Source organism: Pristiophorus japonicus, chromosome 6, assembly GCF_044704955.1.
Source record: "Pristiophorus japonicus isolate sPriJap1 chromosome 6, sPriJap1.hap1, whole genome shotgun sequence".
NCBI classification, from domain to species: domain Eukaryota; kingdom Metazoa; phylum Chordata; class Chondrichthyes; family Pristiophoridae; genus Pristiophorus; species Pristiophorus japonicus.
Window position 1 is genome coordinate 16,473,000 of NC_091982.1, and position 13,844 is coordinate 16,486,843.

Sequence of the window (13,844 nt, forward strand, 5' to 3'; positions counted from 1 at the left end):
GGACACGGACAGCCGAGTTTTGGATGACCTCTAGTTTACGAAGGGTAGAATGTGGGAGGCCAGCTAAGAGTGCTTTGGAGTAGTGAAGTCTAGAGGTAATAAGTGCAGATATGTGGTCGCAAGCTCATTCAGGGTCAAATATGACACCATGGTTGTGAACAGTCTGGTTCAATCTGGAACAAGTGGAAAGTTAGCAGAAAATCCAGCTTTCCAGGTTGCTTGGAACAGGCAATAACTGGAGTCTTAGTTAAAGTCCAAAGTAGTTTGAGTTTAAAGTTGTGTATATTCTATGAGCAAAACTCTTCTGACACTGAAATAAAATGATCCATTGCACACTCACAAAGTTAACCTAATTTCATTCAAGACCATTTAAAACAAATGATCTTGAGGTAATTATTTGAACACTCAATCTGGTGTTCCTTTTCAAGGCAGCCTTTGTATCTTTAGGAACACATTGATCTATATTCAGTGGGGGCAATAGCCACTGGTTGCTATGTGTTAGTGACATCAGAAATGTGCTCATGAAGATTTGCTCTGTGGTCACCAAATCTAGCAAAATCATAAAAGTGCTCAACAAGAAATTACTGAATAGTGGAAACCATTCACATAGGCTGTTTGGCCTTGACCCCAAAGCTAATTATTCTCATTCAAAAATAGATATGTGCACACAAAGCAAAGGTGTACAAACTGCTGTTTCTGGCTGTTGCACTCACTGCAAACTGTTCATTACCACAAAATGACTTGTAAACGTGAAACATTTCAACAGTTTACTTCAGCTATTTCCTGTGATATTTTGAGGGTTAGTGAAATAAATCCACACTGGGGAAAGTGGCACCACCTGCATAAACACTGCGGCATTTTCGGTTTTGCTGTTTTCGGGGCGAAAACAGAGGCGGGTGGGAAAGTTACCAGCCGGGGAACGTCAACGCTCTGGGAAGAAATTTTTGCCATCTGGGCCCTGCACCAGGGGCACAGCGCGAAGAGAGGCATTGTACAACTTTTGCGGCGCAAAAATGGGAATCTCGCCAACTAAAGTACTGGGCCGGGAGCGCTCCGAGAGAGGCCTTGGGAGGGGGAAAAAAAAAAATCATAAACATTACAAAAACATTGCCCACGCCACCACAACACAAATTGCTAAAAAAAATAATAAAAGAAGAAACACTGGAACTTACCTTTTCTGCACTCTATCTACCTCACCGCTGCTGCCATGGCTGGAAATGCTCTGGTTTACCAGGCGGTCATCGCGGGGCGCGCTTTGGGGCGTACGGGTCGGGTGCGAGTCAAAACTCGCAACGGTGTCGCAACGAGAGGCGTTGCACACCCAGCACGGCTCTCCCTGGCAGTGCTTCTAAGCCCCGCCGCAAAACCCGACTCGAGGATTGTGATCGGACGCAGAAGACCTTGCCGCCCCATTTCTCGCCATTCCGAGGCGAAACCCAACGCGCAAAAGAGCCAAAAGTCCAGACTTTAGCTTTTCTTACGTGATGTTACAATGAAAATTGCATTTAACTATATATAATATTCAGATGAGGATACTCCATCAACCACAAGGTTCCTCAACATGGTCAATCAGAAATCGGGAGAGGTTCCCAACTACAATGCAATGCCACTGTCATGGGCCGTGATAATGAATTGTTGCCGATGCATTAACTGGTCTTACCTCAGGACAACGAAGTCCCGCCTGGGATGAGGTGCCATGCTGTCCAGAACATAATGGCAGATTTCAATATTTTTGTCCAAATGTTCCACAACCTTTCCCATCAATACATCGTCATCCCAGAGGTGGCGCTCTCGCAGCAGGCGGTTTAACACAGAGCGAGGGGCCGCTTCTACCTCAGTTGTCACTTTCCATAAGCGAATGGGATGTCCGTCGCCAACCTATCAGTACAGGGAAGAACAAAAAAAAAGTTACAGGTGTTGCACTGAGTGGGTGTTATCCTCGCTATCTCTGTTAGAGATGGAGCCACAAACAATGAGCATCACATCAGAGATCACAGAAAATCAGGACAATGCTGGAAATATCCTTGCAGAAAAATAATAATCATATCTACCAAATTTACTTGCTCTTTCCTGTTTGGGAACTAATGTTCAACCTCATTCCTAGCCTAATTCCAGGGTTTAAGGCAATTCCCCATCCTATTAATATTTATCCCACTTCGCCACCACATCAGCTCATGAAATAGGGAAAACTTTTCTCGAATGCACTAATCCACCAATACAAGGCGGCCCCAGATGGAATACATCAACCACATAACTTTGGCAATTACCAAATTTGTTGTGGTTTCTGAAGACATGCAACGATAACCACAAGCAACTACTTTGCCAATGACAGCTGTTCCAGCAATGGTACTACAGTCACAATGATTCAGTGGAATATTTTTACCTAAATAATGAGGAGCAGTCTCCATCAACAAATGCTGGCACTACTTCATACATATTGACACTCCTTCACTAGTCTTATTAAAAAGTGCCATTGTGTCACCCATGTCTGACTTCATCATGACAAAAACAAGGCACAGCTGTTCAGCTGCTCTCTTCCCCAGCAGAAATATTGGGCCTTTTTAAGCGTCATTGCATTTGCTGGATTTGTCTACAAACAGTAGGGGCCTACACCCCATAGGGTTATATGGAATTACTAACATTGACTGCATTTTGGTACAGAACCAGTTACAGGTGTGGCAGACATAAAGCCATGAAGTACCTTATTTAAAATTGATCATTAACTGAAGGCTCCTATTTAAACAGGAGAATATTAGAGATTATTATTGAGTGCAATATGCATCATGCATGTGTATTACACCGGGTTCAATAAACTTATTAAATAATCTGTCACAATATGTTATTACACAAATCATGGGCAATCATCCAATAATCAGATTCAGTCATCCGTGATTCCATTCTCTCATCTTTTGCCTGTGGACTCCTTCATTAAGAAGGACCCTGAATGGGAGAGTTGCTCCTTAAAAGAGGTCTTAAATGTGAGAGTCCGACTTTAATCTTTATAGTGAAACTCCTCTTCAAAATGGGAATCAATTTCCCCAAACATGATAATGAATCATTATTGAGTGACTTCAGAATTGCACAAGTTGTAGTTAAGAGGAAATGGGATAGTTCCTGCTTGGTTGAAGTAATGCTCACAACCCTTTGACAACTTCATTCTCGGTAGTGGCACAGAGAAAGTCTGCTCTTTTTAGTACTCATTAATATCTATGTTGGAGCGGATTTTTGGACGTATACTTGACTAGTATACGGGACCAAACATTTGTTTTATTTTCCCCTTTAATGAATTTTGTAAGGGACAATACTGATGCATTATACTTTATATTAAAAAAAACAGTTAGACTTCAAGGTATGCTGGCCTTGAGTTATGGAGATAGGAAAGTGAGATAATGAACGACTGGAGAGATAAGTGGGATGTTTGTCTATACCGGTGCCAAAAGACCTGCACTTGTTTATAATGCCCTGTCACAATGCAGGCTGGTTTATATCAAGAACTCAGCCTTGGATGAAAAGCTTTGTAAACCTTGTAATGCGATGATTAGACTTAAGGACTAGTGATAAAGCATGTGATGTAAAGTGATGTAATTTGTAAGATAAAAGAACCTCACTGGAAATACCAAATTGAGAAGTGGTTCAGAGACAGGGGTCTCTGACACTTCTCCCAAAGCTTTGTCTCCGATTTAATAAACCTCTCTTTATATATTATACAGTCTCGGAAATATTTTTCCACAACAAAATGGCGTCACGGGAACAGGATACTGTCCGATCAGACGTGATCACTTAAGACAGTATCTGGAATCTGGTGTTAGAGACTGAAAAGAGAGGTGTACAGACACGACGGGATAGTGTATAAGATATGAGTAAACAGATAACGGGAAGAGGCTGACTAACCAGTTTGAGTTGTCCCTTTAGTAAATACGGTCGGTGCAGAAGGGAACTGATCAATCCAACCTAGAGCCGAAAACTCCGGTGGTAAGGAAACATGCTAGCTTTGCTGCGAAGACAAAGGGTCTCCACAGAGTAGTCGTGGCCGTGAGTATTACAGAAACAAAGGGAAACGTCCGAGACTGGCGAACATAGAAGGTAAGGAAGGGAATGTAAAACGCGGGCTGCCCGGGTCATTAATTAATTCCTATCATTAATTGTAACTTGCGTAATTACGTAATGCCATAAAAAAGCTGATAGTGACTATCTTAAGTGACATATGGATCCAGACATATGAATGAAGAGAGACTTTTGTGAGTGTCTATTTTGAATGAAGAGAGTACTCGAGTGATTTTGACTGTGGAATGAATGAAAGCCTGCTTGGGAAGGTGTGGAGTTGCCTGCCTGTTTTAGCTCCACCCACTCTTTCTAAACAGAGTGAAAATTTTTTTAACCCTTCGTAATGTTGTCCTGTATGTGGGAAGTTTAAGAAACTGTGAACCTTATGGTATTACATTTTAAGTTAGAAACAAAGGTGTGGATATATTCGGATGATAAGTTACGGAGCTAGGAAATGCACAAAAGATAGGTTTGTTGAGTAAAAGATAAAAAAAATACATGGTCCCGGTAGTAAAAAAATAATAATTTATTTGACACGCTCACTTACTTGTCGAAAGAAAACATGCAATTGGGTTGAAAGACATAAATTTAGTTTAGGAATGAGATAAAGAATGCCTTTTAAAACCCTCCCATTTTCCTTTGTGTAAAACCTTGACACGAAAGCTTCTAGCTCAGTAAAAAAAAAGTTTTAAATTTAGAAATACCTTCAGGGATCAGGTCAAACTCCTGGGCGAGTGGTGAGCTATCTGTGAAGGTGTAAAAGGGACTTTTGAAAAAGGCTAAAACAGTAAGCTTTAGCAGTTTAGAAAAGAAAAAGATAAAGCAGGAAAAGGTCTCTGCCATGGAAACAGGAGGAAGGCAGAAAAGGGGGACTTGCCATAATTGTGGAAAACCGGACCATTTTGCCAGGGAATGCAAAGGGAAAGGCAGTGAAAAGCAATGTACGTATTGTGGTAAGAAAGGGCACCTGGAAGCGACATGCTATGGTAAAAATGGCTATCCTAATAAGGCAAGGACCCTGTCAGAACAGGAATACCAGAAGTGGCAGGCGTACAAAGCCACCCTGTGATGTCCGGTGGCCCCTGTACAAAGTAAAAAGGAGGGAAGGATATATGTGTTTGCACTAGTAGGGGGCCGACAGTGTGAGATGCTAGTGGACACGGGAGCCTCAATATCCATTAGCAATATGCCCCTTCCCGTCACCGACAAGAAGGCTCTGAGAAACAGAATAGATGGACGGCCCACACTGGCCTACCTGAGCACCACTAACTCCCCAACAAGGCCCAGGTAGGGAAATCCCAGGTCCTGTACCTAGGGTACTGCCTCTCAAAGGGGCTGAAAGAAATGCCCTCGGATAGGAAAAAGGCTGTCAAGGACATGCCTAGACCAGTAACGGTAAGGGGGGTGAGGAAGGTACTGGGCCTCTTTAATTACAGCCGGAACTTTATCCCTGATTTTGCAAAAATTGCTGAGCCAATACAAAGATTAGTGAAAGGGGGGAAACCGGCCCTAGACCTCAGAGTGGGGCCCTGAACAAGAACAGGCATATAGTAAACTCAAGTCAGAACTAGTCTCCGCACCTGGATTGGGACTGCCTGACATGGGTAAGGATTTCCACATCCACTGTAACAATGAAGGTGGGTTCTATATGGCCGTGGTCACCCAAGATCACGGGGATAAAAGGAGACCTATAGCCTATTACTCTACCACCGAAAGCCCGGTGGTGACTGGGTTATCCAGATGTATAGCCGCGCTAGATTGCGCAGCTTGGGCGGTAAAAATAAGCGAGCCTGTGGTGATGACTGGAAACATCATTCTCCACACTAAACACACATTGGTAGAAATGTTAAACACAGGAAAACTGAGAACCGTATCTAATATGAGACGGGCAAAGTGGGAAGCAGTCCTCTTAACACCCAACAAAGCGATAACCATAATTAGGGATGTAGGAAACAACCCCGCAGAAGGTATGATGGGTGAGGGGGAACCCCACTTTTGCAAAGAGGTATGTGAGGACATGGAAGAGGATAGAATAAAAGACGCCCCCCTTCAAACCGCAGAACAAACCTTGTCTGTGGACGGCTCACGAAAATACGTAGAGGGACTACCTCGCACCGGATGGGCCGTAGTTAACCAGGATCTAGAGACAGTTGAATCAGGGCGAATTAATGGGGGGGTTGTCAGCTCAAGTGGCAGAACTGGTAGCCCTCACCCGGGCACTGGAATTATCGGAAAATAAGATTGTTACTATCTATACGGACAGTAGATATGCATTCAGGGTAGTACACGATTATATGACAGCATGGGGGAGAAGGGGTTTTATCACAACTAGTGGACATCCCATAAAGCATCAGCTGAGAATAGAAGCTCTTTTAGCAGCCAGTAATAAACCAAAACAGGTAGCGGTTATTAAAATTAAAGCCCACAGGAGGGAGCCGGACCGAACCAGTCCAGATTGGCTGAGTCACCAGGGGAATCAAGCTGCAGACGTAACTGTACAGAAGGCATTAGAACAGGAAGAGTGTGAGGAAGCCTCAGTCAGTGCCGCTGGGGCCCGAGACCAACAGATAAGTATTGAGAAACTACACCAGGACACTTCTGAGGAGGAAATAGGTATGTGGACAAAGCAGGGCGCAACGCAAGGGAAGGATAACGTTTGGAGACGAAACAACAAGGTAATGGCGCCTGAATGCATACAGAATACCTTATTGGAGTTGCACCATGGCCTGTCTCATTCAGGATGAGAGGCCATGACCGGGAGTCTTGGGAGAGATTGGTGGTGGAAAGGGATGGGGAGAGATATTGCCAAATATTGCCATCGATGCGTTACGTGCGCACAATATAATCCAGGCAGGCCCATTAAAATTAAAATAGGATCCCAGCCCCGTCCACGGTTGGCCATGGGAACACGTACAAATTGATTTCACAGGTCCTTTGCCCCCATCCCATGGAAAAAGATATTGCCTAGTGATTATAGATCAATTTACCCGGTGGGTCAAAGCTTTCCCCACACGTGATTGCACTGCCTCAACAGTGGCAAGGATATTCCGACCAAGGCACCCACTTCACCGGGAAAATTGTAAAAACAATATGCCAGCTGATGGGCATAAAACAAAAATTCCACATCCCCTACCACCCGCAGAGTTCTGGGATGGTAGAGCGCATGAACCGTACCCTTAAGAGCGCCCTGGCAAAGGCCATGAAAACGTCAGGAAAAACGTGGACAGAAGTATTACCCATTATATTACTGAAGTTAAGAGCCACGACAAACCGGACAACCGGATTAACCCCTTATGAACTAATGACAGGAAGGGCGATGCAATTACCAGAGAACATCATAACAGGGGGGGCCGATGTAGGCCCATTAAAAGACAAAATAAAACGGTATGTTTTGGAACTAAGTACTCAATTAAAAGGGATGCGTAAATTAGTTAGGGACAATCAGGAAGAAAGAGACGCGGAAGCAGAGCTTACAAAGCTCCCTGAAGTCCCGTTGGCGGGAAGTCGCGTTATGGTAAGGGTCCTCCCGGGAAAACCGGGGTTTGCCCCAAAAATGGATAGGACCGAATGAGGTTATAATCAGCAGGGACACTTGTGCCTGCATCGATGTTAAAGGGAACGGACAATGGAAGCATCGGACCCAGCTTAAGGTTTTTGAACCAGCCGTTTAGCACACGTATTAGTTGTTGTTGTTTGTCTATTTACAGATTGACAGCGAGAGATTCTTCAAGCAAGCCATACGGCCATTTTGCCTTTGACTATTTGTTAATTATAGAGTAATAAGATGAAACTATATATTGCGATCGGTGTGATTATCATAGTTCGTGTTAGGTCCGGCCTGCTAGCTAGACCAAAACGAGAGTTACATGTGAATACCTTTTTGTACATGTCTTATATTTATGCGCAAAATGAGAACTTTTCCAGTTGCTGGGTATGTTCGCACATCCCCATACATAGCAAAGGAGGCATCCCTTTGAGGTCAATCTCCCTTAACATTTCGGAAGTAGCAGAGTGGGTAATGCGACAAAACGGTACAGGGGAAGTAAATGATACTTGGAACCAGAGTGGGGATAAAGAAACGTGGAGATCGGGGGGTTACCTTTTGGATGCATTGATGGATGGTACCAGCCGGAATACAATAGGTCGGTACGACCCCGTTCCTGGTTTTGACCAACACCTCAGGAGTTGGAAGGCCCACCGCTGACATTTGTTTCACTAGAGACCTGACTGGTGAGGAAACAGGTTTTGTACGCAATACTTTAACCTCACCAGGTGGAACATAATAGCCAGCGAAACAACAAACCAGGGGTTCTTTGAAATAGAGGGTTTGAAGAATCAGACAAGTAGCCAGGACTGGGACCCTAAGATTAGGTGGCGACGGGGGCTGAGAGAGAGATTGGGATCGAATCTAACAGCATACAATGGTACTTATTTTGTGTGCGGGCATAAGGCCTACCCCTGGTTGCCTCAGAACTGGAGGGGGTCCTGTTATTTGGGATATGTGGTCCCTTTTGTCAGACGGGTACGTACTTTAGCAGAAGTACAGACACCAGGTCGACTAAGACGAGATCTTACCCCGGTAGAGAGGCTATATGGGGTCATGATGCTCCCATTCAGGATAGGACGCACCATGGATGAATTATGTAACCTAGAGAGGGTACTGGAACAGATAGTTAATGACACTGCTGAAGCAATAGAGGGCATAACGGCTGAAATGGTAGCCATACGCACAATGGTACTCCAGAACCGAATGGCCCTAGATACTAGCACAAAGTGGGGGCACATGTGCCTTAATTGGAGCTGAATGTTGCATTTACATTCCCGATAATTAAGAAAACATAACCAACCTTGCTGGTCACATAAGAAGGGAGGTAAAGAAGTTATCCACGACAGCAGGAGGATCTGGTTGGTTTGACTGGCTATTAGGGGGATCCTGGGGGTCCTATCTTATGCATGGAGTAATTATTCTGGTTGTAATAATAATTACTTGCTGTCTGATTATCGGGTGTTTTAATATCTGCTGTAAAGTTATGATGGCTCGACTGATGCCAGTAGCCAGTGTAATCGCCGAAGAAGAAGCACACCTGATGGAAATACCTGAAGACACCAAGGATGAAGAAATAGACGACAATGACACCGACCACTATCTTTGATGGGTAGCCTAGAGCTACAGGCAAGGTGGACATACGGAACATCAGGGAAGTAACATACCCCAAAGGACAAATATATGACACCATGCTACTATCATTTTGGTCATCTGGATTTCGTGAACATCCTCCAGGACCAAAAGGGGGAATATTGTTGGAGCGGATTTTTGGACATATACTTGACTAGTATACGGGACCAAACATTTGTTTTATTTTCCCCTTTAATGAATTTAGTAAGGGACAATACTGATGCATTATGCTTTATATATAAAAAAAACAGTTAGACTTCAAGGTATGCTGGCCTTGAGTTATGGAGATAGGAAAGTGAGATAATGAACGACTGGAGAGATAAGTGGGATGTTTGTCTATACCGGTGCCAAAAGACCTGCACTTGTTTATAATGCCCTGTCACAATGCAGGCTGGTTTATATCAAGAACTCAGCCTTGGATGAAAAGCTTTGTAAACCTTGTAATGCGATGATTAGACTTAAGGACTACTGATAAAGCATGTGATGTAAAGTGACGTAATTTGTAAGATAAAAGAACCTCACTGGAGATACCAAATTGAGAAGTGGTTCAGAGACAGGGGTCTCTGACACTTCTCCCAAAGCTTTGTCTCCGATTTAATAAACCTCTCTTTACATATTATACAGTCTCGGAAATATTTTTCCACAACAATCTATAAACAATTTTGCTTTGCTACAGTCCATGAATTTTTCTGAGTTGCACACCCTGAATAATGAGTGGCTGAGATCACAATGTCTGGCCAAGATAAAAGAAAACTGGAAGTGGTTTAAACACTCATTTATACGATGGGATTATCCAGTAACAAACACGAGCACAGACCGAGGATTTAACTGATTTCCTCTTTTCTACTAGTTTTCATATTATTAATCACTTGCCCCAAAGCTGTGTTGTTGTTTGAAACAGATGTACAGTCATCACAATCCTCTCCAAAATCCAACAGTTATAAATACTTCTGACCAGTGGTTAAAGACACTGTCCAACCTTTAATCATACAGATCAGGAAAGTCCCAGTCTTGGCTGACTTAACAGCCAGAGCAGCCCATGTGAGCTATGATTACGTTGGGCTAGGGAGAGAATAATTAATCAGCTAGAGTTCCTACCCCTGATCATTATTCATTGAACCCTGCTGAAAAATGAGTGGATGTAATGCTGAGTGAGAAATGGATCGCAAACAACTGTGACCCTTCCCCCTAACTGAACACTCTGCTGACACTCACGAGTTGGTGAGGAATCTGATGGTGTCAGCACCTGAGCATTTGTGAGCAACGGCTGTGAGGAGGGCGACTGGACTGGACATCAGCAAAATCCAGGTCGTTGATTGGAGCGTGGGCAGGTACAGCAGGAGCGGCGAGGTCGGGGCGGAGAGAGATCATGGAGCGACGTGATCGGGGCCCAGGAGAAGCGCAAGTTCGGGGCCCAGAAGAGGCGAGGGCCCAGGGGCAGCAGGGACCAGCCCATACTGCAATATGTGTGTGCACCATGCAGCAGAGCTAGTCTCCAGCAGTCTTGGTTAATCCTTGCCACTGGACCAAGACCTAGCTCTGTCAAGCTCGTGTGGTGGCTGGTGTGCAATGGCCCGCACACGTTAAAAAAACCCACGCACAGACATCTTCCACCCTTCAACATGTAGTTCGGGACCTGGAATATTAGGTCCTTCATTGAAACACCTGTGAAATCATCCTTTTTTGGCATGGAAGCAAGTCATCCTTGATACGAGGGCCCGCCTATGATGATGATGATTTGTACTCCAGTATGAGTTTGCCTCTTCAGGACAGGAAGGGAGAGAATTGAGAAAAAACACAGATCGAGGGTTAAAAAAAATACAGATGTTAGATTAAAATAGTTGAGACCATATTTCACTGCGGCAGGAACACAGACTTCTGGTTAGTGCTCCAGGTGGACCACGGAAATTGCTATCCACCAGCAGTAAGGGAAAATCTGAGATTAATCCTATGTGAACTACTCGGATATATCTCAAGACTGGTTCAGGGTGGCACGAATGAAGGACCAGGAGCCACTTGCATGCCTTCTAAGTCAAGATTGATGTGTGGCATGGGGAGACCAGAGGGTGGAAGAATAGAAAAAAGCCTGCAATCCTAGCACTTAGCTCTAGGGTTGCAGAGGTTGGACAAAGCCACAAAAAACACATTACATTAACAGTAACATGATTTTTTTTTTTAATTCTGTGGAAAGAAAAAAAGGCTTCAGGGCCCAACATTCATAACTAAATTTTAAGAAAGCAAATCCAGTGTGATGTTTAATTGGGTTCCCAGAACAGTACTATAGATGGTAAGCATGCAAAGTAATGTTACACGTCCATATGTACGTACATATATTGAGATTACATGATTCAAATGTATGTGAACGATCCACTTTGTTTGTTTACAGATTGTCCACTCCAGTCTGAATAGAGGAACCGCTTGACAATAAAATTTAGCCTGAGGCTTAGGCCTGATCAAACAGTCAATGGCCAGTTGTAATATGGCAATTCATTTCAAGAGTCTCATCTTGTGAAATTTCATTCTGTACCTTCTTGTAAGAAAGCTCCGTGTTTACAGGTCCTACGGTGCTGGTCCAGCCTTTAAACTTCTCTCCGGCCTCTCTTACCAGGCCCTGGATTGTGTGCTCCATGTCGGCTATATAGTCTTTGACCCTGCCTTCAGGATATCTCCTGAAGCCCTCCATGGGCAGAGGATGAGCATCAGCTGCAATGTAGGAGTTTCGTGACTGTACCATTATATCGTGCGGGATCTGTCAGAAAGACAAATTATGTAAAACTTTAAATTTCAGCTCTGCCTTAGATATTCTCTGAGGTACAATGGGGCTGGTCACTCCTATAAGCGCTCCAAGTATCTTACGTTCAGGAGTGTGCCCATACTGCCCAAAATATATAATTATTCACATTCATACCTTCATGTGCACTTCTCAAACCTTTACATAGGCAACTGAAACACTTAGTGAGACAACACCAGATACAAATCTTTAAGCTGCTTTATTTTACAGATAGCAAGTGAGCATGCAGAGTAACAGATGCAATCAAATCAGGGCTCCGATTTTTAACCCAACCTGTCCTGCATGGCAGCTCTGAGCTTTGCGTTTGCTTCTTTCTGCTCCCCACCCCGCACCCCACTCCCCCCCCCCCCCCCCCCCACCTTACCAACCCTCTTTAAGCACTCATTACTGATCATGGATAATGTTTGTGATTCATTCTTTTAGATAACGAACCAATGGAGGAAGAGGAGCAGCAATAGCAGGAGCCTGAAGAACCAGGACAAGCAGCATGTGGGCCTGTTAGAAGGGGAGCTGCTCAGAAAAGGCCTTACCCAGACTAGGCAACTCACTCATCACTAATCTCACAGTGCAATTTCAACCCATTCATCAGTCACACCACTCTCCATCCCTCTTAATCGCCAAGTGTTGTGGAAAAGTGCCAAACTATGAGCCCTAACATCTGCTTTGATGGTACCTGGAAAAGCTTCTTGCACTCTGTGATCATGTGACCCAGTCCCTCAGTTGCTGCCCGATTCTCATCAAGGTCCCTTTGATCGGGCTTGCTCAATACACCCCTCCGTCGGATTACCCTACAAACAAGGCCAGGAAAAATGTGACAACAATCAGAAAATCCAGGCAAAGTTATATAACACATACAAGCACATATGTAAACATGATTGTCACTGTGTCACAAACTATATCATACAGTATCACATTAATCAATTGCACAGATGTTACTTTTACTACCACATCTCACATCTGGGTCGATATTCATTTAGGCAATGGAGATGATGCTTGTCTCTCTCTGATGGAGATTTTAGTTCTACAGTGGTTATTTCCCCTGTTCTTCCATTCCTCCTACGTTCTACAAGCTTCAGAAATCCGAGCTTGATGTCAACTAATTACAACTTCTTGATTTACCTCATCTTCACTCCTACTCTTTACAACCTTGGTAGTGCCCTGCAAGATGGGCTTTGACCGGTCACCACCATTTGTTAATAAAAAGAAAACGGACACAAAGTGATTACTGATGCCAACATCAGGCTGGTAGCAAGTCAGTCTTTCTTCCATCCCCAAAGAAAGCTACCAAGAACAGAATGCCAGGAACCGCAGAGCTCACCTTGGCGAAGAAGTTTCTTTTTTCAGCACATTCAGGTGGAACAAAGATGGTGCAAGGCACACAGCCAGGTTTCCAGCAGTCATCTGGTTCTGTTGTACTGATGCGATGTCACTCAAGAAGTATAACAATGACTGAAGTACCTCACGGTTCTCATCTGGCATCAGTACAATGGCAGCCTGAAGGGCTTGGAGGCATTGGTCCTTTGGCACATCTGAGAGAGGGAAAGGAGGATTCACACACATGGAACTGTACATTCTTACTACTTTAACATTCGAGAACAGGACAATTCCGCCAAACCTAAATCCCATTGGAGGCGTTACAACAAAATACAGTACCTCCAAGTATGGGCCATAGGTATAATAATTACAAGATGCAATGCAGCAACTCGCCACCTCAAATCTGCCACCTCTACTACCTAGAAGGGCAGGGCATCAGGCACATGGGAACACCTTCACCTTCAAGTTCCCCTCCAAGATCCCCTCCAGGTTACTCAACATCATGACTTGGAAATATAT

At 44.1% G+C, this 13,844-nt stretch overlaps 1 protein-coding gene across 1 annotated transcript in view; it reads right to left on the minus strand.

The window, feature by feature from the left end:
* The window catches only part of LOC139266083 (stAR-related lipid transfer protein 13-like), a 77,067-nt gene that overhangs the window by 17,350 nt on the left and 45,873 nt on the right, over positions 1-13,844 (minus strand). The window contains exons 5-8 of the mRNA XM_070883936.1: positions 13,330-13,540; positions 12,685-12,799; positions 11,748-11,969; positions 1,661-1,878 (exon numbers count right to left, since the gene is read on the minus strand). Coding sequence (XP_070740037.1) covers positions 1,661-1,878; positions 11,748-11,969; positions 12,685-12,799; positions 13,330-13,540 — 766 coding nt within the window. The remainder of the gene's footprint in view (positions 1-1,660; positions 1,879-11,747; positions 11,970-12,684; positions 12,800-13,329; positions 13,541-13,844) is intronic.